This window comes from Chlorocebus sabaeus, chromosome 29 (assembly GCF_047675955.1).
Source record: "Chlorocebus sabaeus isolate Y175 chromosome 29, mChlSab1.0.hap1, whole genome shotgun sequence".
NCBI classification, from domain to species: Eukaryota; Metazoa; Chordata; class Mammalia; order Primates; family Cercopithecidae; genus Chlorocebus; species Chlorocebus sabaeus.
In genome coordinates this window covers 4,352,634-4,380,434 of record NC_132932.1, presented here as the reverse complement: position 1 = coordinate 4,380,434, position 27,801 = coordinate 4,352,634, and the positions used below count along the sequence as shown (strand labels likewise).

General features: G+C 36.1%; 1 protein-coding gene across 1 annotated transcript; it reads right to left on the bottom strand.

The window, feature by feature from the left end:
- Positions 1-6,101: 6,101 nt before the first annotated feature.
- On the bottom strand, positions 6,102-7,054 carry LOC103231310 (olfactory receptor 4Q2). The gene is given in 2 exon segments (XM_007990609.3): positions 6,102-6,326; positions 6,329-7,054. Coding segments are annotated over 2 exon segments (951 nt in total).
- Positions 7,055-27,801: the final 20,747 nt, after the last annotated feature.

Sequence of the window (27,801 nt, the reverse complement as noted above, 5' to 3'; positions counted from 1 at the left end):
GAAAAATCCATATTTTACAGCTAAATATTTTATAATGTAAACATAATCGATAGTGTTACATTTAATATGTATTCAATTATTAAATTAACACATTTTCACTCAAACTAGATTTTCAATAAACACTGCATCTCTTTCTGATTTGATTCTGTCTCCTGGGGAGTTATTTATTAGGAAGTGTATGTTTGAATGCCACAGATGCAGATGTTGTGCTGAATTTTTACATGTCCATGGATCTTAAGAAGACAATTATAAACAAGAGTTAAATTTCATTTTTACTAAATTAACGTGCAGGGAACTCAAGCAATTTTCTCCTGGGTTGACTGTGAGATATTAAACCAAAGGAGAAAATTGAGTAATGATTGAGTTACTTAAGCAATTGAATGGAATGTCCAATGACTTTGGATATTGTATTCAATCCAGGAAGGCATGCTTCTGGGTACTTACAACTTGCCCTATAATTGCAATCCAAACATATGCATAAATATAAAAGAACACAGAAGGAAAAGAATTTCTGCCTTAAGATAAAGTCCCCTTGCCTATTATAATACTCTTTTTTTAATTTTATAGACTTTGAACATAGTCAAGTTTTACAATCAATTACACCTATATATGTGAACATTAACAAAAACTTAAAGAGAAATCAAGATCTGCCTTAAAAGTATTTTTCTTTGTTGTTATTGATGTAATACTGATCACTGACTTGCTGCAGACTTTGGACATAATTTTTTAATCAAAATATAATAAATACGATCTATATATTTATTTATTCAATTATTATATGCTTTTCAAGTACCTACAACATTTCAGATTTCAGGCAATGGTCTAGGAGTGAAGATAGAGTATTTAAGAACATACATTACCAGACACTTGGATCTTTTCAATTAGTGAAATAAAGACAAGTATACAGACAATCACAAAATATGAGGCAAAATGAAAACTATGATAGAAATAAACAGGATATCCTCTGAAGGCCCATCAAAGAGAAACTTAATCCAATCCTGATTTTTAGGAAGACTTTATTCCTTCAACTTTTCTCTTATTTTCTAGGATTCTTTCTTATTAAATTATATATGTATAATTATATATTTAAAATATATTTATATATAATATATAGTGTGTATATGCTTTATGCACTATAAATACATATGATATATGTAAATATAATGTGTGTATGTGTGTGTATATATATGTATATAGTCAGTGTGTGTGTGTGTTTAGCATAGGAATAGTCATGTAGTAAATGCCCAAATATATACGAGATCCCATGAGGTGTTTCTGAGTTCTCAGAACTATCCAATGGCTCATGCTCCATTCCTAATCTCTGCTCAGCTCTCCACATTGCTTTGTCCAGATCCATAAAGATAAATGTGGATCATTGCACTCTCTAGGCGCAGACATTCCTGGGGTTTATCTACTAGTTTGGACTGAGTAAACACGGCTATTGATAGGTTAGTGAAACTTGAGAGAAATCACCAGTTTTTGTTTTTCATAAACAATGTGCATTTGCAGAGAACTTGTCACCGTCAGTTCATAAGAAGCCATATTTCAAATTAGAGGAAGCTTCCTGAATTGTGAGGAAGCATTTACAAAACTCATTTTCTGATTTTGAAATGAGGTAAGTTAAATACCTATTACAGTGAATGTTTTAAAGTGCAAATAATATGGTTCCATAGTTGGCCAGCTGAATTTGAACGTTAGGAACCAATCCCAGAAATCTGCTTTTTACTATAAATTGCCTCAGGGGATTTTCATTCACTGTTATGACTGAGAACCACTGAATAATTGCTGATGTTATCTGCAGGAGTAAATGCTATTAAGGAATGGTTGGAAGGGTTTTCTTAATGTATAAGTCTCTATTAATGGACCAGGATGCATTTTCATAATTAAATATCCTAGAAATACATCATTAGGATATACTAATTTTTTAAAAAAACAACCTCCTAAGATACATTATTGATGGTTATAAGACCAGGTCAATGATAAGTTTCTGTGAAATTGAAGGAATCTTAAATATCCCTCCATGTCTCTAACTGCAATCATTAAGATATCTGCTGCTTCCTCTCCTAATTCTCTTTGATATATTCATGCTTTTCTTCAACATGAATATTAAAACAATGTTAAAATCAAATTATTTTGTCTGAAGACTTTTATTAATGTAAGTCATTTTAAATGCAAAATTTTCATAAAAGAGTTTCAAATTTAAGGGTTTTCTTTTTTTTTCTTTTTTCTTTTTTCTTTTTTTTTTCAAGGTGGAGTCTTGCTCTGTCACCCAAGTTGAAGTGTAGTGGCATGATCTTGGATCCCTGCAAGCTCCACCTCCCAGGTTCATGCCATTCTCCTGCCTCAGCCTCCCAAGTAGCTGGGACCACAGGCACCCACCACCACCCCTGGCTAATATTTTGTATTTTTAGTAGAGGGGGGTTTCACCGTGTTAGCCAGTATGGTCTCGATCTCCTGACCTCGTGATCCGCCCTCCTCAGTCTCCCCAAGTACTGGGATTACAGGTGTGAGCCACCACGCCTGGCCTAAGGGTTTTCATATGAAGTAAAATGTCTTTCCTATAAATGCGCAAACTATTTTTTCACTTAATTTCTTCCTATTTGAACTCAGAAGCAGTTTGAAGAGGATGAGGTCAGAAAGACTTTTAAGAAAATGTATCCCCAAACATTGGCTTTTGTGGCTCCCTCCATCATGAGTGACCTGTGGATCATGCACAGGGTAGTGACTAACTTCCGCAACTCTAAGATTTCATTTAAGCAACCTTTTCTCCCCAGTATCCAATATCTAGAATCTGATGTTCTATCTAGGAATGGTATGCTTGCATTATATTTTGCAACATTTGGTGGCTCTGTGTTTAAAATAAAAAGCTTTTAAAAGTCAATTGTATTTCTATACACTGGAAATGCAAAAATGAAATGTAACCCAAAGAAGAGCACTAAAACAATGATACATGGAACAATATCAAAAAAGATTAATAATATCAGCACTTAGTGGTATAAATTTTCATCTCAGTATTCCTTTTGTTTTGTCCTCTGAATTTTGGTATGTTATATTTCATTTTAATTCAGTTTAATGTATTTTTTATTTCATTTCAATTTTGTTTCTATGACCATGTCTTATTTATAAGTGATTTGGCTTGTTTCCAAGTGTTTGGAGATTGCCTCCTCTTTCTATTCTTACTTTATAGTCTGAATGAATCACAGCTAGAGAGCATCTTCTATATGATTTCAATTATTTTACATTTTTTTAGTTTGTTTTCAAAGCTGTATACTTTTATTTTGATGGCTTCTGGCAAATGTCATGCAATTTTAATATTGTTTGTTACTTTTATTTTAAGTTCGGGGGTCCATGTGCAGGTTTGTTACACAAGTAAACTCGTGTCAAGGAGGTTTGTTGTGTAGATTATTTCATCACACAGGTATTAATCCTAGTACCCGTTAGTTATTTTTCCTGATCCCCTCACTCTTCCTACCTTCATCCTCCAATAAGCCCCAATGTCTGTTCCTCTCTATGTGTCCACTTGTTCTCATCATTTAGCTTCCACTTATAAGTGAGAATATGTGGTATTTGGTTTTCTGTAACTGTGTTTGCCAAGGATAATTGCCTCCAGCTCCATCCATGTCTCTGCAAAGGACATGGTCTCGTTCTTTTTATGGCTACATAGTATTCCATGGTGTATATGTACCACGTTTCTTTATCCAGTCTATCACTGATGGACATTTAGGTTGTTGTGTTACGTTTCAGGATATAACTTATCTTGGTAAACGTTCTGCGGGTGTTTGAAAACGATGTGCATTCTGATGTCACTGAGGGAGTGTCCTAAAAATGTCAATTAGGTCATGTTGCTTGTTAGTGTTGTTGAATTCTTCTACATACTTAATGAACTATCTCTATTAATTGTGTAAAGAGGCATGTTGAAGTATCTAATTATAATTGTAGATTTGTCTATTGGTTCTTTCAGTCTTATCAGTTTTTGTTTAACATAATTTGTCGCTAACTTGTATAGTATATACATATTTAGAATTGCTATGGCTTGTTCCTTTTATCATTGTGTTATATCTTACTCTGTCCCTGGTAATTTTCTTTGCTCTGAATAAACCTGATACTAGCACAGTTACTCTAGCGTCTTTTTGATTAATGTTTGCCTGGTGCGTCTTATTTCATCTTTTTATTTTTCACACACCTGTGTCATTATATTTGAATTGAGTTTCTTCTAGATGGCATGTAAAAGGTCATTTTTTTCTACTTTGCCAATCTCTGTCTTTAAATTGGTGAATTTAAACCATTTATATCTAATGTAATGTTGATATGTTAGGATTAAGTCACCTATTTTATTTTTGATTTTGGTTTCTTCCCTCATTTTTAATTTGTTCTATTTTCCCTACTATCCTGTGGGTGACTGTAATTTTTTTTAGAATTTTATTTTGATCTATCTATAGAGTTTTTGGTGTATCTCTTTCTACAGGTTTCTTAGTGGTCATTCTAGCTATTACATTATGTAATCAATTTACCAGTTCAAATATAGTATAGAAATCTTATTCTTTCAGTCTCTTTATCCTCCCATACTTTAAATACAAAATTGTCCTAACTATTTATATACATTGGGTACAACAATAAATAATGCAATAAGTTTTGCTTTTACTGTCAAATTCAATTTGGAAAACTCAAGAGGAGAAGTAAAGGCTATTGTATCTACACATACGTTTCTTTTTATTGTTTTTTCTTTTGGTGTTCTAGGATTCTTACATTTTCAATGTTTATTGTTTTGTCTTCAAGTTTGCTGATTTTTCCCTCTGTCCTCCCAAGCATGCTTTTAATTCCATTCACTGAGGTGTCCTTCTTGCTTGCTTTTCTGTATTTCTTCTTCCTTTTTCCTTTCCTCCCTCCCTCCCTTCCTTCCTTCCTTCCTTCCTTCCTTCCTTCCTTCCTTCCTTCCTTCCTTCCTTCCTTCTCCTTCCTTCCTTCCTTCCCTCTTTCCCTCCTTCCCTTCCTCCTTCCCTCCTTCTTTTCTTCCCTCCCTACCTCCCTTCCTTCTGTCTCTCTCTCTTTTTCTTTCTTTCTGTTAATGATATTTTTCAGTTCTATAATAAAACCTCCACTTCCGTTTGTCTCTTTTTTATATCTTCTATTTATTTGCTGAGACTTATATTTTGTATTTCCTCCAAACATGCTTGTAATTTCTCAATGAAGAATTTTATGATAATTTTAGTATCTGTTTTATCTTAGAATTGGCATCTATTCACTGTTTTTTCATTCTACCTGAGATTTTTCTGGTTTGTATGGTGAGAGTTTTTGTTTTTGGTTTTTAAATTAAATCCTAAATATTTCAGTGTAATGAGACTCTGGATACTATTTAAATCTTTTGTTTTATCAAGCTTCATCTGGCACTGTGCCATCTGCAACATGGAAATTGAAATTAGATTCCCCTCTTGGCCTCTGTTGATTCTATAGAGAAGGCACGGCAGGGTGCCTCATTACTGCTGGGCAGAGGTGAGGGTCCAAGCTCCTTACTAGGTCTCTGCTGGCTGGGAGGGAAAATTTTCATCTCAGTATTCCTTTTGTTTTGTCCTCTGAATTTTGGTATGTTATATTTCATTTTAATTCAGTTTAATGTATTTTTTATTTCATTTCATTTCAATGGTTATATGAATACTCAAAGTATGGTTTGTGCACCATCTTAAAGACAAAAAATTATAGGGTAAATCATCATAACTCAGGGACCATCTGTAGTTAGAATAATTTAAAATTGAAGGAAAAAAATAAAGCAAGGTAGAGAAGGCAGTGAAGGCTTAGAAAAAGTGGTTTGTACCAGTTCTAAATGATAAACTAAATGGAAATAGTGGATGAAATAAAATTTGATGAGATGAATAGATGAGATGAAAAAAGACAATCTGATAGAAAAACAGATTTGATTCAATAAAAAAGTAAACAGATTAGTTATAGTGTACAGTTGAATGATGAAGTCAGTAATAGGACTATTTTTTAAATTTATTTCATTAAATCAAAATATTCCTATTACTGACTTTATCATCTAACTCATTATTCAAAAAGTAATTATTTTAACCTCAGATTTTCTGCTTTGAAAAAATCACATCAATGTCTCATGTCTCCTGGTCTCTCCAAGTAAGTCCAGTTCTCACCCAGAGCTTCTGCATGGCTGACTTTACCTCTTTGTTCCGAAGTGTGTAGATGAGGGGGTTTAGCATTGGTGTAATAACATTGTAGAGTACAGACACCATCTTGTCCACAGAAAATGTAGAGAAAGGACGAGCATAGATGAAAATACAGGGTCCAAAAAAGAGTGTTACCACCATGAGGTAACTATGAGGTGAGAGGCACACGTGGAGAGTGCCTTTTGCCTTCCTTCCTTGGAGCGAATCTTGACTAGGATAGTGGTATAGGAGGAAATTAACACCACAAAGGAACTGGTGGAGATCAACCCACTGTTAGATACCATGAGCAATTCAGTGACAAAAGTGTCAGCACAGGCAAGTTTGATGACAGGGGGAACATCACAAAAAAAGTTGTCTACCTGGTTTGGCCCACAAAAAGGTAGACGGATAGTGAGAATGGTCTGGACAGTGGAGTGCACAAATCCTCCCATCCAGGAGGCAGCAACCAACACACAGCATAACCCCCGACTCATGACCGTGGTGTAGTGCAGGGGGCGACAGATTGCAACATAGCGATCGTAGGCCATCACTGTGAGCAGGAACACCTCAGCTGCCCCTATAAAATGCAGGAAGAAGAGTTGCACAATGCATTGGTCATAGGAAATGAGTTTCTCATGATTAAGAAAGTCAGCCAGAAGCTTAGGGGTCGTTACTGTTGAATAACATAGGTCCAGAAATGAGAGGTTGCCAAGAAGGAAATACATGGGTGATGAGTTCAGGTATTTATCAGATGCCACTGTGACCATGATGAGGACATTGCCCACCCAAGTGGACACATAGAAGAAAAGAAATAAAACAAATAGCCCTACTTCAATAGATGATGTCTGTGAGAAGCCTGACAAGAAAAATTCTCTCACCACTTCTGTTTGGTTTTTATCCATTTGACCTGGTTCTACCTAGATCGAAGAGATTAAGCAATAGGGCATTAGTGACATTTAAAATGAATGAGGTAATTCACATCAAATACAAGACTCTGCTCATTTCAAAAGAGATTTTTCATCCTCTAAGATACATCCTGATTAATTAGCTGGAAGAAATTATTTTCTCCTTACCTAATATAAATGTATATTATTTCACTAGCTGCAACCTTGAGACACTAATGACATGGTCAAGGTTAATTAGAACATGAAGTTACCTGGCTCCAAGCCGCTGACTTCCACATGATGCATTTCTCCCTTCCATCATTCAACACATTACTTCTCTCTCCTTTTCCACATTCAGTCTCAACAAATGTTGTATTTTTCTGAAATATTATTTTTAATAAAAATATTTGGGAAAAAATAAAATCAAAGGTAGAATTTCAGATTCCAATAAATGGAATCTGATTTAATTTAATTCTGTTTAATATTTCAAAAATGTCTTAAGTAAATATAAAAGTTTCCCCTTTCTTCTACTTCTGCCTCTACAGCACTGAGAGGAGAAGAGAGAGAGGGAAGAGAAAGAGAGAGAAAGGCTTTCTTCAATACAGTAATATATTATGGATGTGATTTCATGTGCTATATTCAGCTCTAATTATTATAGATTTGTAGAGCTTTTATTTGAGAAAAGGGAATTCCTGTACCCTTTGCCATCAAGAAAACTCTTGTAGGACTCTAACCTGTGCAAATAGCTACAGGAAAGATCACATTCCACTTGGGATTATTGCTAGTTCAATGACCTCTTACTATATTTTCTTTGATATGCCTCTCCAGCTTACCATATTCTATAATACACTTATTTCTAATTTATTATTGTCAATGATATATTTCTTATCTTAAATCACACCTGTGGGCATGTAGGTACACATTATGCTTATAATGATCTAAATATAATTATAAAATGGTTATTCATGCATTGAAATGACTCTTCTTCGACTAGTCTATCAAATCAAATAAAAATCAACTATTTCTCTGAGACAAAAATGGCAATTTGTATGTTGTGTATATTTTATCCGTTTACACGAGCAATAGCTGGAACATGCTACTGTATGAGATGAAATGGGTGATGGTCCACTGAGAACTGCAGGGAGGGGTGTTTTTGGTGTTTCATGAGAGCCATTATTCACTCAGATTCTACAGCTCAGTTCTGCCATACATAGAGCGACATTTTGAAGACTTAAGACGTAATAATTAGATAGCAATTTAAAGTTTAAATATTGAATTTTCTTCATCTTATTATAGTTTGTGCCACTTCTAAATCTATAAACTGTATACTTTCATTTAGCCAAATCAACAAGAATAAAAATATTAAAAATAAAATTAATTTTAAACTAAATAAAAGCTTAAAAATAATAAAATTTACATATTCCTTGTTTAAGGCAATTATGTAACTATAAAGATTACATTAATTATGTGCTAATGGTTAAAAATATCAAGACACTATGAGGTAAAATTTCCAAATTTAAATACTATTTTGTTGAACTGAAGTTTAAAACATATTTATTTACTTTAGAAAATGGTCACATAATAAGATAAAACACAGGACACAAAACTATATTTAAAATATGATACAATCTATATACACAGGAAAGTTAAATTATGTAAGACACTAGACTACATGTAAAGGCAATAAAATATTTATAAAAATTCACTTTAACAATTGAGACTTTTTTCTTACCTACTGAGAGTTCCTATGCATATCTGTAGGGTTTATGACATTTTATTTTTATACACAAAAATCAAAAAATGGATTTTTTCTCTTTCTGCAACTTAATTATTACTTAACATTTTACTTAATTTTCAGGTAATAATTTCTCTTAACTATAACCCATTTAACTTGTTTTGAGAGTAAAAGTTGTTGTCTAGAAATAACATCAAATAATCTCAGTTTCAGAATCATGAAAAACTTGAAGAAAATAATTATGTTCCCAATTCCCAGAGGCAAAGATTGTTAATTTTGCTAGCCATGTATTCTGAAAACCTTTTAAAAATGCATTGTTTGATTTATACACTATAACATTGCATAGACAGTATTATATTGAAAAAAGAGCACATTATTGAATACTGATTCTGCAGGTGGGTCCTGATGACAGGAGCATGAAGAAAGGCTGTCAGTACAATAGATTTTAAGTCAAATTACGTACCTTCTTGTCTGTAAATTCTTAGGTCCTGCAGTCATGGACTCCCGGCACATTAACAATATACAACCATCCTAGATATTATCGACCAAGAAAATTAATGAATTAAGATGAAAACCCCTGGTTACACTGGCCACCATTAGGAAATTTTGATGTTTAGGGATTTCAAGATTCAGCTACTCACAGTCAAATCACAAAGGAAATCATTAAAAATGTTTAATCAATCCTTTTTCAGAAATTATGAAACATAAAAATATATGTGTTGAGTGATACTGGGATGTGAGGGTAGAAAGCGATTAATAGAAGGGGAAAAGAAGATATGAGAGTTGTAATAATGTCAGCTGGATTTTATAGAGAGGTAAGGGTCCCCCTGGCCCACATGGCTGAGGTTAATGGAAAGGATGATGAAACATTAAGGAAAATTTGGCTTCAGAGATGTTGCATTTCTTCTACCAGTACACCTTTGCTTGTACCGCTTTATCTGGAGTACCTTTTCTAATCAGAATTAATGACTTTAGATTTAATTTAATTCTGTTTAATATTACAAAAATGTCTTAAGTAAATATAAAAGTTTCCCCTTTCTTCTCCTTCTGCCTCTGTACCACTGAGAGGAGAAGAGAGAGAGGCAAGAGAAGGAGAGAGAAAGGCTTTCTTCAATACAGTAATACATTGTGCATGTGATTTCATGTGCTATATTTGGCACTAATTATTATTACTAATTTTTTTTTGAGATAGAGTCTTGCTCTGTCCCCCATGCTGGAGTGCAGTGGCCCCATCTTGGCTTACTGCAACCTCTACCTCCTGGGTTCAAGCAATTCTCCTGCCTCAGCCTCCTGAGTAGCTGGATTACAGACCCATGCCACCACTCCCAGCTATAGCTCTAATTATTTTTTAACTGATATATGATATTAAAACCATCAAATATGGTATATTATAATAAAATATTCTATCAATGGCCATGTAGATCATCTATTATTTTATCATTATAATAAAAGGTTCTACAGTGAACAATTTGTTCATATTTCTTCAGACTGCTATTCAGTATTTGTAAGAGACAGAGGCTGAAAGTAAAATTTCTGAGACAAATGTGGACAAGTATTTCTTCCCCCAAAAAATGTAGTAATGCATACTTCCATGAGCCGTGTATGCAATGCTATTTTCATATTCTTTCCTACACTAGATAACATCATTCTTCAATTTTAATGATAATTTTTCAAATGTGATGTGTAATAAAGATAGTACATTTTAGTTTGCATTTGCCTCAGCAGCACTATGAATGAACATCTTTTCAGATTTTTATTAGTCACACACCTTTAATTCTAAAAATTGCATGTTCGTTTGTCTCTTTAATTCCTGAGTGTTTATCATATTTTCTTTATTAATGTATGAAAGTTCTCTAGACTTCAAGGATATTAAACAATGCAAATGTTTGAAACATTTACTGCAAACCTAAATTTACAGCTGATTGAATTTTTGCTTATGTAAACTTCCAACCAGATGGAGACAGAACATTAACAATGCCTCAAATGACTTCCTCACTCCTCCTCCCAACAAAACGCCTAAAGCTAACCTCTTTTATAACCTCTATCCCCTTTGATTAATTTTGCCTGTGTTTGAACTTTGTATAAATGGGATTGTAAAATATATACCCTTTCTATGTGTGTTGATTACGTTGATTTGACATTATGACTGAAATTTACTCTAGTTATTGCATGTATCATTGTATGTTTTTATTACTGAAAATCTTTGTTATTTCTTCCATTATTTAAGCATACTACAATTTATGCATTATATTGTTGCTGGACATTTGGGTAGTTTCTCATTTTTGGCTTATAGAAAAAAAGCTTTTATGAACATTCCTGTACATATTTTGACGGACATTACATTCATTTTTGATGGATGTACACTAGGAGTGTAACTTTTCAATCCTAAAGTAGATGTATATCTAATTTGATAAGAAACTATAAAACATTCTTCAGATACAGTTGTATCAATTTACAATACCACCGCTGATGTAACAGAGTTTACATTGCTCCACATTCTCCTCAACATCTACCTTTAAAAAGAAAAATAATTTAGTCACTCTGCTGGGTACTAATTGTGGTTAATTTGCGTATCCTTGATAAGTAATGATGCTGAACATCTCATATGTTTATTTTCTATTTGAAACTCTTTTTTTTTATGAAATGTCCATTCAATTTGTTTGCTCAATTGTTGAGTCACTTGCATTTTTTTCCTGACTTATAGGAATCCGTTATATATGATATAAACAACTCCTTTGTTGATATATGTATTACAATTATCTAATGTTATCTGTGGCTTACCTTTCTTAGTGGTATCATTTAGTAAACAGAAGTTCTTAATTTTCATGAAGCCTAGTGTGGTAGTTGATTTTTAGTTACAAATGGATTGCATTAGTGGATATCCAGATAGCTGATAAAGCATTATTTAGTCTCAATCATTGTATTAGTTATTCTCAATGCTTCAGTAGGCACTGAACCTGTCCTCCTTCTTCTGGAATGGAAATCCAGGTGGTTTGGCACTTGATTAGAATGACTGGGCTGCCCAAGGTGTGTCTATAAAGGAATTTATGTAGGAGATTGCTGTGAGAGTCGGGGAACTGAGTAGGGAATATCCTCCCTCAATGTGAACAGGTACCTTCCAAGAAGCTGAGGGTCCTGGTGGAGAAATTCTCAGCTTTCATAATCAGTGAGCCAGTTTCCCCTAATAAATCTCCTCTCTCTCTCTCTCTCTCTCTCTCTCATCTTTCTCATCTCCCTCTCTCTTTCTCTCTCTATATATGTATGAAGAGATATATAATATATATTCTTAATTTTCTTTATTGACTGTTCATAATTAGTGTATAGAAATACAATTGTTATGTGATAACTTGTGTATCCTGTTAATTTGTATTGAGGTAGTTTCCTTCTATTCCTAGTGTTAAGTGCTTTTGTGATGAAAAGATGTTGCATTTTTTCAGATGATTTTCTGTATCGTTTTCTCCCTTCATCTGTTAATTCAATATGATATATTATATTGATTTTTTGTGCTAAAACATATTTGTATCCTAGGAATAAATACCACTTGGTCACAGTATATAATCTTTTTAATGTGCTATTTAATTCAATTTACTAGTATTTTGTTGAGGATTTTGCAACAATGTTGAGAAGTGACATTGGCCTATCGTTTTCTTTTCCTGTAGGTTTTTTTTTTTTTTTTTTTTTTTTTTTTTTGGTGCGGCTATGATATCAAGGTGATACTGGTCTCAAAGAATAAATTAGGAAGTATTCCCTCCCCTTAAATTTTTTGAAAAATTTTTGAAGAGAATGGATGCAAAATAATTCTTCCTTAAATGTTAGTAAAATTCACTAGTGAAGCCATCATGTCCAGGCTTCTCTTTGTTGGGAGACTTTGATCACTAATTCAATCTCCTCACTAGTTATAGATATTTTCATACTTTTTATTTCTTCATTATTAAGTCTTCCTGTGTCTCGTACTAGAAATTTGTACATTTCATCCAGGTTATTCATTTTATTGGTATGCAATTATTCATAGTACTCTTTTATATTTCTTTTTGTTTCCCTGGAGTTGGTAGTAATGTACTGTTCTCATTTTTATTTCTGGTTTTAGTAATTTGAGTCTTCTCTCTGTTTTTGTTAGTTCAGCTAGCTAAAGTTTGGCAATTTTGTTGTCTTTTCAAACAACCAATTTGTGATTCCATTGAATTTTTCTATGGTTTTATGTTCTCTATTTCAATTATCTCTACTTTTTATTATTTCCTGCTTCCTACTAGGGTCAGGTGTAGTTTGTTTTATTTTTTCCAAGTTCCTTAAGTTGTAAAGTTAAGTTGTTGATTTGAAAACTTTCTGGGTTATATTTCTTTAATGTAATATTTTCAAATTTTAGATTCAGGGAGTACATATCCAGGTTTGTTACATGGATATATTGTGTAATGCTGGGGTTTGGGCTTCTATAAAAACCACTACCCAATAGTAAACATAATATACAATAGGTAGTTTTTTTTTTCCTTCCAACATTTATTTTAGGTTTGGGAGTATATGTGCATCTTAAATGTGGTAAATTGGGTGTCACACGGATTTAGTAGACTGATTATTTTATCACCCAGATAATGAGTATAGAACCATATAGGTAGTTTTCTAATCCTCATTCTCCTCCCACCCTCCACCCTCAAGTAAACCCCAGTGTCTATATTTCCCTTCTGTGTGTCCATGTGTACTCAATGTTTAGCTCCCCCTTATAAGTGAGAATGTGCAGATTTTGGCTTTCTGTTTCTATATTAATTCATTTAGGATAATGGCTTCAAGCTCCATCTATGTTGCTGCAAAGGACATGAGTTCATTCTTTCCGATGGCTTTGTAGTTTTCAATGATGTATTTGTACTCCATTTCCTTCTTTCAATCCACCATTGATGGACATCTAGGTTGATTCCATGTCCTTGCTGTTGTGAATAATTCTGTGATAAACATATATTTGCATGTGCCTTTATGGTAGAATGATTTATATTCTTTTGGATATGATATGGTTTGGCTGTGTTCTCAAACAAATCTCATCTTGAATTAGAGTTCCCATAACCCCCATATGTCATGGAAGGGACCCAGTGGGGAGTGACTGAATCATGGGAACAGTTTTCCACATGCTGTTCTTGTGATTGTGAGTGAGTTCTCCTGAGATCTGATGGTTTTCTAAGCATCTGGCATCTCCCCTACTAGTACTCATTCTCTCTCCTGCTGCCCTGTGAAGAGGTGCCTTCCACCATTATTGTTTTCCTGAGGTCTCTCCAGCCATGTGGAACTGTGAGTCAATTAAACCTCTTTTCTTTATAAATTATCCAGTCTTTGGTATCTCTTCATAGCGCCGTGAAAATGAACTAATACAGCAAATTGGTACCAGGCGTGGAGTGCTGCTATAAAAATACCCAAAAATGTGGAAGCAACTTTGGAACTGGGTAACAGGCAGAGGTTGGAAGAGTTTGGAGGGCTCAGAAGAAGAGAGAAAAATATGGGAAAGTATGGAACTTTCTAGAGCCTTGGAGGGCTCAGAAGACAGGAAGATGTGGTAAAGTTTGGAACTTCCTAGTATGAACCCCAAAAGTCTGAGGCAGGTCCCAGTTAATTTAGAAAGTTTACTTTGCCAAAGTTGAGGATGTGTTACCATGCATCAGTAGGTACTAACAACATGTGCCCAAGATGGTCAGGGCACAGTTTGGTTTTATACATTTTAGGGAGACATGAGATATCAATCAAAATATGCAAAATGAACATCGGTTTGTTCTGGAAAGGTGGGACAACTCGAAGCAAGAGCAAGAAGACTGGAAATGGGGAGGGGGCTTCCAAGTCATACGTAGATAAGAGACAAATAGTTGCATTCTTTTGAGTTTCTGATTAGCCTCTCCAAAGGAGACAATCAGATATGCATTTATTTCAGTGAGCAGAGGGGTGACTTTAAATAGAATGGGAGGTAGGTTGTCCCTAAGCAATTCCCAGCTTGACTTTTAGCTTAGTGATTTTGGGGTTCTGAAATTTATTTTCCTTTCACACTAGAGACATATTGAATAGCTTTGACCAAAATGCTGATAGTGATATGGAAAATGAAAGCCAGGCTGAGGTGGCCTCAGATAGAGATTAGGAACTTGTTGGGAACTGGAATAAAGGTGACTCTTGCTATGCTTTAGGAAAGAGACTGGTGGCATTTCATCCCTGCCCTAGAGATCTGTGAAACTTTGAACTTGAGAGAGATTATTTAAGGTATCTGGCTGAAGAAATTTCTAAGCAGCAAGGTGTTCAAAGAAAATTTGCAACCTGATGCTGTGATAGAAGAGAAATTCAACCCAGCTGCATCAATTTGCATAAGCTATGATAAACTGAATGTTAATCACCAAGACCATGGGGAAAATGTCTCCTGGGCATGTCAGAGACCTTCCCAGAAGACCCTCCCACCAAAGGCCCAGAGGCCTACCAGGGAAAAATCGTTTTGTGAGCTAGGCCCAGGGACCCCGGTTCTGTGCAGCCTCAGGACATGGTGCCCTGCATTCCAGCTGCTTCAGCTCCAGCTGTGGCTAAAAGTGTCCAAGGTACAGCTCAGGCTATTGCTTCAGAGGCTATAAGCCCCAAGCCTTGGTGGCTTCCACATGGTGTTGAGCCTGTGGGTGCACAGAAGTCAAGAACTAAGGTTTGGGCACCTCCTCCTAGATTTCAGAGGATATATGGAAATACCTGAATGTCCAGGCATAAGTTTGCTGCAGGGGTGGGGCCCTCATGAAGAACCTCACTAGGACAATGTAGAAGGGAAATGTGAGGTAGGAGCACCCACACAGAGTTCCCACTGAGGCACTACCTAATGGAGCTGTGAGAAGAGGGCCACTATCCTTCAGACCCTGGGATGGTAGCTCCACCTACAGTTTGCACTATGCACCTAGAAATTGCAGACACTCAATGCCAGCCCTTGAAAGCAGCTGGAAGGAAGGCTGTACCCTGCAAAGCCACAGAGGCAGGGCTGCCCAAGACCATGGAAGCACACCTATTGCATCAGCGTGACCTGGATGTGAGACATGGAGTCAAAGGAGATCATTTTGAAACTTTAAAGTTTAATGACTGCACTATTGGATTTTGGACTTGTATGGGGCCTGTAGCCCCTTTGTTTTGGCCAATTCCTTCCATTTTGAATGAGTTTATTTACCCAATGCCCGTACCCCCATTTTATCTAGAAAGTAACTAACTTACTTTTGATTTTACAGGCTCATAGGTAAAAGGAATTTGCTTTGTCTCAGATGAGACTTTGGACTTGGCCTTTTGGGTTAATACTGGAATGAGCTAAGACTTTGGGAGACTGTTAGAAAGTCATGACTGGTTTCGAAATGTAAAAAGGACCTGAGATTTGGAAGGGGCCAGGGGTGGAATGATGTGGTTTGGCTGTGTCCCTACCCTTATCTCATCTTGAATTATAGTTCCCCTAATCCCCATGTCATAGAAGGGACCTGGTGGGAAGCAATTTAATCATGGGAGTGGTTTTCCCCCTACTATTCTCATGATAATGAGTGAGTTCTCATGATATCTGATAGTTTCTAAGCATCTGGCATTTGCGCTGCTGGCACTCATTCTCTCTCCTTCCACCCTGTGAAGAAGCGCCTTCCACCATGCTTGTAAGTTTTCTAAAGCCTCCCCATGTAGAACTGTGAGTCAATTAAATCTCTTTTCTTTATAAGTTACCTGGGCATTTCTCAAGTATTTCTTCCATAGCAGCATGAGAATGGACTAATACAGGGTAAACACACAGTAATGAGATTGCTGAATACTCAATAGTTTGTTTTTTAATCCTACTCCTCTCCCTCCTTTCTCCATTTTGGAGAATACAATGTCTATTATTTCCACCTTTATGTCTGTGTGTGGCCATTTTTTATCCCCACATGTCAAGGGAGGGACCTGGTGGGAGAAGATGCATTCATGGGGGCAGTTTTCCCCATGCTGTTCTTGTGATAGTGAGTGGGTTCTCATGAGATCTGATGGTTTATAAGTGTTTGGTAGTTCCCCTCTCCCTCTTTCTCTCTCCTGACGCCATGTAAAATGTGGCTTATTTCCCCTTCACCGTCCATCATAATTGTAAATTCCCTGAGGCCATGTGAAACTGTGAGTCAGTTAAACCTTTCTTGTTTATAAATTACCCAATCTCAGGTAGTTCATTATAGCAGTGTGAAAATGGACTAATACACAAGTTGCAGCAAACAGCAGGATTTTATTCTTTTTTATGGTTACATAATATTCAGTGGTGTATGTGTACATTTTCTTTCTCCAGTCTACCACTGATGGGCACCTAGGGTGATACTATGACTTTTCTGACTTTACTATTATGACTAGTGCTGTGATAAACATAGGAATGCAGGTGTCTTTTTGGTAGAACAATATCTTTTCTTTTGAGTAGATGCCCAATAATGGTATCTATTGCTGAGTCAAATGATAGTTCTGCTTTTAGTTCTTTGAGAAATCTACATACTGCTTTTCACAGTGGCTGAACTAATTGACATTCCCACCTACATTGTATATGTGTTCCCTTTCCATTGCATTCTTGCCAACACCTATTGCTTCCTGACTTTTTAATAATAGCAATTGCGACTGGTGTGAGAGGAAATCTCATTGTGGTTTTGCACTGTATTTCTCTGATGATTCATGGTGTTCAGCATCTTTTCATGTTTGTTGACTAATTATATTTCTCTTTTTGAGAAATGTCTGTTTATTTGCCCAGTTTTGAATGGATTTTGTTTTTTTCTTGTTGATTTGTTTAATTTCCTTATAGATTCTAGATATTAGTCCTTTGTTGGATGAATAGTTTGCAAATATTTTATCCAATTTTGTATATTTTCTTTTTATTCTTGATAGTTTATTTTGCTGTACAGAAGCTCTTTAGTATAATTAAGTCCCAATTGCCATTTACTTATTTATTTATTTATTTATTTATTTATTTAAAGACAGAGTTTTGCTCTTGTTGCCCAGGCTGGAGTGCAGTGGCCCGATCTCAGACCACTGCAAACTTTGACTCCAAGTTCAAGCGATTCTTCTGCCTCAGCCTCCTGAGTAGCTGGGACTACAGGTGGCCACTACCACACCTGGCTAATTTTTGTATTTTTAGTAGAGATGGGGTTTCACTATGTTGGCCAGGTTGGTCTTGAAGTCCTGACCTCAGATGATCCACTTGCCTTGGCCTCCCAAAGTGCTGGGATGCTAATTTTTATTTTTGTTGCTTTTGAGGTCTGAGTTATAAATTATTTGCCTAGGCCAGTATTCTGAAGATATTTTCCTAGGCTTTCTCCTGTGATTTTTATACTTTGAGGTCTTACATTTAAGCATTTCATCCATATTGAGTTGATTTTTGTATATTGTTAGAGGTAATCGTCCAGTTTCATTCTTCGGCATATGTTTAGCCTGTTATTTCAGCACAATTTATTGAATAGGGTGTCCTTTCCCCATTGTTAATTTTTGTCGAGTTTGATGAATATCAGTTGGTTGTAGGTGTGAGGCTTTATTTCTGGGTTCTCTCTTCTGTTCTCCTGATCTGCATGTCTATTTTTGTACCAATACCAGGCTGTATTGGTTACTAGAGCCTTGTATTACAGTTTAAAGTCAGGTAATGTGATGCCTTCAGCCTTGTATTTTTGCTTAGAATTGCATTGGCTATTTGGGCTCTTTTTGGTTCTGTATGAATTTTAAGATTGTTTTTTCTAATTCTGAAAAAAAATTATGTTGGTAATTTTATAGGAATTGTGTTAAATCTGTTGATTGCTTGGGGCAGTATGGCTATTTAAATTATATTGATTCTTCCAATTTATGAGCATGCAATGACTTTCCATTTATTTGTGTCAACTATAATTTCTTTCCTCAGTGTTTGGAAGTTCTCTTTGTAAAAATCTTTCACCTCCTTGATTAGATATATTCCTAGGTATTTTATTTTATTTTTTCTTATTGTAAATGAAATTATGTTCTTGCTTTGGTTCTCAGCTTGAATGTTATTGGTGTTTATAAATGCTACTTATTTTTGTATGTTGACTGAACTTTACTGATAAACTTTGTTTATCAGATCTAGGATTATTTTGGAGAAATATTCAGTGTTTTCTAGATATAGAATTGTAATTAGTGAACAAAGATAATTTGACTTTTTTTTCTAATTTGGATGCCTTTTTTTTCTTTCTCTTTCCTATTTCTTCTGGCTAGGACTTTTAGTACTCTACTAAATAGGAATCATCAGAGTGAAAATCCTTGTCTTATTTCAATGCTTTGGGAAAATTCTTTTTTTTGTTAATTTTTTTTTATTATTATACTTTAAGTTCTAGGGTACATGTGCACAACGTGCAGGTTTGTTACATATGCATACATGTGCCATGTTGGTGTGCTGTACCCATTAACTCATCATTTACATTAGGTATATCTCCTAATGCTATCCCTCCCCCCGTCCCCTCCCCACAATAGGCCCCGGTGTGTGATGTTCCCCTTCCTGTGTCCAAGTGATCTCATTGTTCAGTTCCCATCTATGAGTGAGAACACGCAGTGTTTGGTTTTCTGTTCTTGCAATAGTTTGCTGAGAATGATGGTTTCCAGCTGCGTCCATGTCCCTACAAAGGACACGAACTCATCCTTTTTTGTGGCTGCATAGTATTCCATGGTGTATACGTGCTACATTTTCTTAATCCAGTCTGTCACTGATGGACATTTGGGTTGATTCCAAGTCATTGCTATTGTGAATAGTGTTGCAATAAACATATGTGTGCATGTGTCTTTATAGCAGCATCATTTATAATCCTTTAGGTATATCCCCAGTAATGGGATGCTGGGTCAAATGGTATTTCTAGTTCTAGATCCCTGAGGAATCACCACACTGTTTTCCACAATGGTTGAACTAGTTTACAGTCCCACCAACAGTGTAAAAGTGTTCCTATTTCTCCACATCCTCTCTAGCACCTGTTGCTTCCTGATATTTTAATGATTGCCATTCTAACTGGTGTGAGATGGTATCTCATTGTGGTTTTGATTTGCATTTCTCTGATGGCCAGTGATGATGAGCATTTTTTCATGTGTCCGTTGGCTGTATGAATGTCTTATTTTGAGAAGTGTCTGTTCATACCCTTAGCCTACTTTTTGATGGGGTTGTTTGTTTTTCTCCTGTAAATTTGTTTGAGTTCTTTGTAGGTTCTGGATATTAGCCCTTTGTCAGATGAGTAGATTGCAAAAATGTTCTCCCATTCTGTAGGTTGCCTGTTCACTCTAATGGTAGTTTCTTTTGCTGTGCAGAAACTCTTTAGTTTAATGAGATCCCATTTGTCAATTTTGGCTTTTGTTCCCATTGCTTTTGGTGTTTTAGATATGAAGTCCTTGCCCATGCCTATGTCCTGAATGGTATTACCTAGGTTTTCTTCTAGGGTTTTTATGGTTTTAGGTCTAATATTTAAGTCTCTAATTCATCTTGAATTAATTTTTATATAAAGAGTAAGGAAAAGATCCAGTTTCAGCTTTCTACTTATGGCTAGCCAATTTTCCCAGCACCATTTATTAAATAGGGAATCCTTTCCCCATTTCTTGTTTTTGTCAGGTTTGTCAAAGATCAGATGGCTGTAGATGTGTGGTATTATTTCTGAGGACTCTGTTCTGTTCCATTGGTCTATATCTCTGTTTTGGTCTAGTACCATGCTGTTTTGGTTACTGTAGCCTTGTAGTATAGTTTGAAGTCAGGTATTCTTCCAACTTTTGCCTGTTCAGTATAAAGTTGGCTCTCCTTTTGTGATACGTAGCTCTTATCACATTTCTTTGATGCCTAGTTTGTTGAGAATTTTTAGCATGAAAGGATGTTGAATTTTATCAAGTGCTTTATTTGTGTCTATTAGGATGGTCATATTGTTTTTGTTTTTAATTCTGTTTATATGGTAAATCACCTTTATTGATTTTCAGGTGTTGAACTATCATATTCCAGGAATAAAGCCCAGTTGATCATGATAAATTATCTTTTTGATGTGCTGCTATATTCGGTTTGCTAGCATTTTGTTGAGGATTTTTGCATCTATGTTCATCAGGGATATTGGTCTATAGTTTTCTTCTCCTTTTTTTTGTTGTGTCCTTGCCAGATTTTGGTATCAGAATAATATTGGTTTCATAGAATGAGTTAAGGAAGAATATCTCCTCAATTTGGAGGAATCGTTTTATTGGGATTAGTACCATCTCTTCTCTTATGTCTGGTAGAATTCGGCTGTGAATTCATCTGGTCCAGAGATTTTTTTAGTTGGTAGAGTATTTTTTATTTTTCTGATTCAATTTTGTAACTCATTATTGGTCTGTTATGTGTTTCCATTTCTTCCTGGTTCAATCTTAGAACACTGTGTATTTCCAGGAACATATCAATTTCCTCTAGATTTTCTAATCTGTGCACATAAAGATGTTCATAGTAATCTCTGGGGGTCCTTTATATTTCTGTAGTATCAGTTGTAATGTCATCTTTGTCATTTCTGACTTTGCTTATTTGGATCTTCTCTCTCTTTTCTTTATTAACCTAGCTAATCCTTTATCATTCTTGTTTAGCCTTTCAAATAACCAGCTTTTTGTTTTATTGATTCTTTGTATTTTTTTGTGGTCTGAATTTTATTGACTTCTGATCTGATCTTAGTTATTTTTTTCTGCTAACTTTGTTTAGTTTGTTCATATTTTTCTAGTCCCTTTAGAGGCAAGGAAAGATTATTAATTTGTGATCTTTCTATCTTCTATTTTTTTTTAGATGGAGTTTTACCCTTCTCACCCAGGCTGGATTGCAATGGTGCGATCTCTGCTCACTGCAACCTCCACCTTCTGGGTTCAAGCGATTCTCCAACTTCAGCCTCCCGAGTAGCTGGGATTACAGGCGCCCGCCACCACGCCAGGCTACTTTGTGTATTATTTTTTAGTAAAGATGGGGTTTCACCCTGTTGGCCAAGCCGCTCTGGAACTCCTAACTTCAGAGATCTGCCTGCCTCAGTCTCCCAAAGTGCTAGGATTACAGGCATGAGCCACCACGCCCGACCTCTATCTTCTTGATGCTAGAAATTTACCACTATAAACTTTCCTCGTAACACTGCTTTCACTACTCCTTAGAGGTTTTAGTATGTTGTGTCTCTGATTTATTTCAAATAACTTTTTGATTTCTACCTTAATTTCCTTGTTTATCTGACAGTCATTCAGGAGCAAGTTGTTTAGTTTCCATGTATTTGTGTGGTTTTGAGATTTTTCTCTTGGTATCGATTTCGATTTTTATTCCACTATTGTCTGAGAAGATGCTTTATATGATTTTGATTTTTTTGAATTTATTAAGACTTACTTTATAATTGAGCATGTGGTCAATCTTAGAGAATGTTCCCTGCATAGATGAGATGAATGCATACTCTGTAGTTTTGGGGTGAAGTATTCTGTAGATGTCTATTCAGTCCATTTGGTCAAGTGTACAGTTTAAGTCAAGAATTTCTTTGTGAGTTTTCTGCCTTGATGGTATGTCTAATATTTTCAGTGGTGTGTGGAAGTCCTCCACCATTATTGCATGGCTATCTGTATCTTTTCTTACATCTAGTAGTAGTTTTTTAATAAATCTGGGTGCTCTGATGTTGGATGCATATGTATGCAGGATAGTTAAATCTTCTAGTTGAATTGAATCCTTTATTATTATATAATGCCCTTCTTTGTCTTTGTTACTGTTATTAGTTTAAAGTCTGTTTTATGTGATACAAGAATAGTGACATGGCTGGGTGTGGTGGCTCATGCCTGTAATCTCAGCACTTTGGGAGGCCAAGGTAAGTGGATCACCTGAAGTCAGGAGTTCGAGACCAGCCTGTCCAACATGGTGAAACCCCATCTCTACTAAAAACACCCAAAAAAATTAGCCGGGTGTGGTGGTGGGCACCTGTAATCCCAGCCACTCAGGAGCCTGAGGCAGGAGAATCACTTGTACCCAGGAGGCAGAGGTTGCAGTGAGCCGAGATCGCACCATTGTACTCCAGCCTGCGCAACAAGAGTGAAACTGTCTCAGAAAAAAAAAAAAAAAGAATAGTGACACCTGCTCTTTTTCCATTTGTGTGATAGATCTTTCTTCATCACTTTACTTTGAGCCTATTGGTGTCGTTGCATGTGTGATGGGTCTTTTGAAGGCAACAGAAGGTTGTGTCTTGTTTTATTATCCAATTTGTCACTCTACCTTTTAAATGGAGCAATTAAGCTGTTTACATTCCAGGTTAGTATTTATATGTAAGGGTTTGTTCTGTTGTAGTGTCGTTAGGTAGTTTCTTTGTAATCTTGATTGTGTAGTTGCTTTATAGGGTCTGTTGGCTTTATACTTATGTGTGCTTTTATGATAACAAGTATCATTCTTCCATTTCCATTTTTAGAACTCTTAAAAATTTTTGTTGGACTGAATTTGGTAACAAATTCTCTTAGCATTTGCCTGTCTGGAAAAAATGTTAGTTCTTCTTTGTTTATAAAGCTTAGTTTGGTGGGATGTGTAATTCTTGGTTGGCATTTATGTTTTCTTTCAAAATACTAAAAATAGACCCCCAATCTCTTCTGGCTTATAAGGTTTCTGCTGAGATGTCCACCATTAGTCTGATGGTATTCCCTTTATGGGTAATTTGACCCTTTTCTCTAGCTTCCCTTGAGAATTTTTTTATTCAACATTAACCATGAATAGTCTGATGACTGTTTGCCTTGGGGATGGTCATATTGTTTAGTATCTCTCAGTAGTTTTCTTAATTTCTTATATCTGGATGGCAATGTCTCTAGCAAGATTGGGGAAATTTTGTTTAATTATTTCCTCAAATATGTTTTCCAATTTGCTCACTTTTTCTTCTTTCTCAGGAATGCCAGTAAGTCATAGGATTTTGTTGTTTAACATCATATAATATTTCCTGAAGACTTTGTTCATCTTTTAAATTCTTTCCCTCTATTTTTGTCTGATTGAGTTAATTTGAAACATGGCTTTTGAGCTCTGGCATTCTCTATTCTGCTTCTCTAGTCTGCAATTAAGTCTTCTGATTGCATTTTGAAATTCCTGTAGTAAATTTTTCAATTTCAGAAGTTCTGTTTGGGTTTTTGTTAATATACCTATGTCATCTTTCCTATCCTGAATTATTTTACTGTTGTTGTTGGTTTTTTTTCCTATTGGATTTCAACATCCTCTTGAATCTCGAGTTTCCTTACAACCCATACTTAGGATTTTTTAATCTGTCATTTCAGACATTTCAGTCTGGTTAGGTTTCAGGGCTAAGGAGCTAGTGCAATCCTTTGGAGATGTTGAAACACTGTGATTTTTTGTACTGCTGCAGTTCTTCTGCTGATTTTTCTCGTCTGAGGAAAGTTTTGCTTCTTTTTTTGAATTTGTGTTGTTTGGATGGGGCTCTTTTTTTTTTTTTCCCTTGAGGGTGTAACTGTGGTGGATGCTATGTATTATCTTTTGGCTTAGTTTATGAATGTGTTTGGTGGCGGACAAGGCTCTATATGTTGGTTGTAGGTACGTTTTGCATGGTGGCTTTATCAGACATTGTTTGGTATAGCCATGTATTGTTTATTTGGTGGTGCAGTTCAGGCTGTAGTCCAGTATATAGCACTTAGGACTGTGATATGGCAGGTAAGCTACTGCCCAGTGGATGAATTTGCACTGATGAGGGTGGCAGGAAGAGATCATGATGCAGTGCCCTGAAGCTTCCAGGAAAGAGACGGGGGCGGTGCACCGGCTCTTCATCCTGAACTAGCAGAAATGTTGTCTACTTCCCTATCATATCCCTGTCACAGGTCTCATGACCTTGTTTGTAAAATCTTCATCCTTCAGTTCCCAGCACAGTGCCTTTGTGGGCCATGGATCTGCCTCTGATGGCTACCACCATAACGAGGGTCAGGGTAGAACCTCTTCCTCCAGTACAGGACACACAACTTTGTAGTCTATCCTCTGTTGTCAGGGTGCTACCACTCTGTGTTGGAAGGGGGAGTTGGACCCCACCCCTTGTGAAAGCCAGAGCAGGCACAGTCTCATTTTCAGCAGGGGTGGATCCACCACACCTGCTGAAAGCACGAAGGATCACTTTCTTTCAATGTCCACTCACCAGGACTGGCAGGAAGAACTGCTGCTGCGTTCATAACAGTGTACAGTGGATTAAAGGTGGGAGACAATCCTCTTCTTCATAATTATTCCTGGATATTGATGCTGTCTCGTTCCTCGGTTGCTACCACATCTATATTTCCTTTGTCCCAGGGAGTACTTCGGCAGGCTGTGCTCCCCAGCTCCTTAAAGGGTGGTTCCTGGCTGAGAGTAAGATTTTCAGAGAACCTACAATTCCCCAGGCACCCATTGGTCCCCTGTGCTTGTCAAAGTCAGAGCAGGTTGTGGAGTATATTTGCAGGTGGTCTGGTGGTGCAGTGACTTAAGGGCAGAGGATCCTTGGGAAGGACAGTGACACACTGGTGCACAACTAGTATTGTGCCCACCATACTCAGTTCCGGTCCAAGGGGAGAGTAGGTGTGGCTGTGTGAGCTGGAAACTGGTTATGTATTCTCAGGAAATTCTCTAATCATCACTGATTGTGTTGCCCTTGCTAGCGAGAGCAAAGGGGCTCCCCAACCATTTAGCACTCGGCAGGTCGTCAGAGGGGTGTAGAAAGAAGCAACTTCCACCTACCCTTTTGGCTGAGCTCTGAGTTGCTCAGCGGTTGATATCAGCCAGAGTCTTGCTGCATTCTGCTTCTGTGCCACAGCTTCTTCCCATGGGCACTCCAACAGGTCCTCTCTTCTCTACACTTTCCATTCAAAACTTGCTCATTCACTGGTAACTTTAATCTTTCTGAGAAAAGCTGGCATGTAATTTCCCTAGTCAGCTTCAAAAGAAAAAACTTTTTGTTTTTAGAATGTACACATTTATCACTATAAATTTTCTCCTTAGTACTGCTTTTGCTGTATCCCATCAGTTTTGGTATGTTGTGTTGTCGTTTTCATTAGTCTCTAAATATTTCCTAATTTCCACTGTGGTTTCTCCTTTAATCAATTGATGGTTTAAAAGCGTAGTTAATTTCCACAATTTTGTCAGTTTTCCAGTTTTACTTCTGTTATTGATTTCTAACTTCAATTCGTTGTGTTCAGAAAAGATATTTTGTGTGATAGCTATCTTTTAAATCTACAGAGACCTAATTTGGGCCTAACATATTTTCTATCTTGAAAAATATCCCATATACACTTGAGAATAATGTGTACGCTGTTGTTGGGTAAATATTCTATATATGTTAGAACTATTTGGTTTATTCTAAGTCCTCTATTTTCCTTAGCTATCTTCTATCTGGTTGTTTTATCCATATGGAAAGTAGGGTATTGAAGTCTTAAACTGTTATTGTAGAATTGCTTATTTCTCCCTTCTATTATGTCAGTTTTTGCTTCAAATATTTGATGGTTTGTAAGAAGTTATGATTGTTATATCTTCTTACCATATTTAACCTTTCATCAATATATAATGTCCTCCTATGTCTCTTGTAAACATTTTTATTTAAATCCGAATTTGTCTGATATTAGTATAGCCACCCCTGTTCCCTTTTGACACAACACCCTACTCTCTTGACTTTCCTAGCCAGGTTTTAGTGAAAAATCCTGTTAAGTCAGTTTGGTAAGAATCCCTGCAAACTTGAAATCAAATTTGTTTTTTTACCACCAATGTTTGATATCTAAGTTCTTGGCCAGCCTTTAACAAGAATCCTCTTAAGCCAACCAGCGATCTCTGACTGATGTTCTGAAGAAACAAGAGGGATGGATAATGTAAAAATCTGAATCAATATTTCTAATTCTGGGCACATATTGGAATTGACTAGTAATCCCATGTTAGCTTGGTTCCAACAATTGCCCAGTTCATGGAAAGCCTTCTAATTTAGTTTACTTTGGATATTTTTAATTATTTTGGTTTACTCTTGTGGAATATATTGGTGTTGTACTCTCTGTGTAGGAATGTAGTATAAACTTATTCAATGTTTCCTTAAATTAAACACTTATTAATCTTCCAGATATCACCATTGGTCAGAACTTGGAATTAGGAATGGCCCTCACCATACTGTTGCTTTCTGACTGAGCTCCTCTCTATCCCAAATACAGGGGACCCTAATAATTAGGCAGGAATATCATCGCCCCTATTCAGCCTGAAGAAGTTTCAGAAGATGGATTTTCATCCCTTTGCAACCCTTAGGATTAAGGATTCTCTTATAAAAGTGAGGGAGGAATGTCAGAGGTGTTTGAACCAGAGTGACTCCATCTTAAATAGGAGCTAGGTAAAATAAGGCTGACATCTACTGGACTGCATTTCCAGAGGGTTAAGGCATTCTAAGTCACAGAATAAGCTATGTCAGCATAAGCTACAAGTCATAAAGACCTTGCTGATAAAACAGGTTGCAGTAAAGAAGTCAGTTAAAACCCATCAAAATCAAGATGGTGACAAGAGTGACCTCTGGTTGTCCTCACTACTACACTTCTGCCAGCACCATGACACTTTACAAATGCCATGGCAACATCAGGAGGTTACCTTATATGGTCTAAAAAGGGGAAGCGTGAATAATCCACCCCTTGTTTAGCATATACTCAAGAAATAACCATAAAAATAGACAACCAGCAGCCCTCAGGGCGGCTCTGTCTATAAAGTAGCCATTCTTTTATTCCTCTACTTTCTTAATAAACTTGCTTTCCCTTTACTGTATGTGCTCAGTCTGAATTTCCTCTTGCATGAGATCCAAGAACCCTCTCTTAGAGTCTGGATCCAGACAGCTTTCCTGTAACAACCATGTATGAATTGAAGAAATGATTAGACAGAGTGAAAAACAGATAAAAAATTAGTACTTAGTGTATGATTGCAATTTTCTAAAACTCTACAAAATTCAACTAATCTAAAATGACAAAAAGTAGGCCAGTGGTTCTCTGCAGGGAGGAGAGTAGACAGGATCACCATAGCATTACAAGGGATCCTTTGGGAGTGATTTGTATATTATAAGTAGTGATGTTTTCTTATTAGTTTAACACTTACTTATTGTTTGTTTGCTTGTTTACTTGC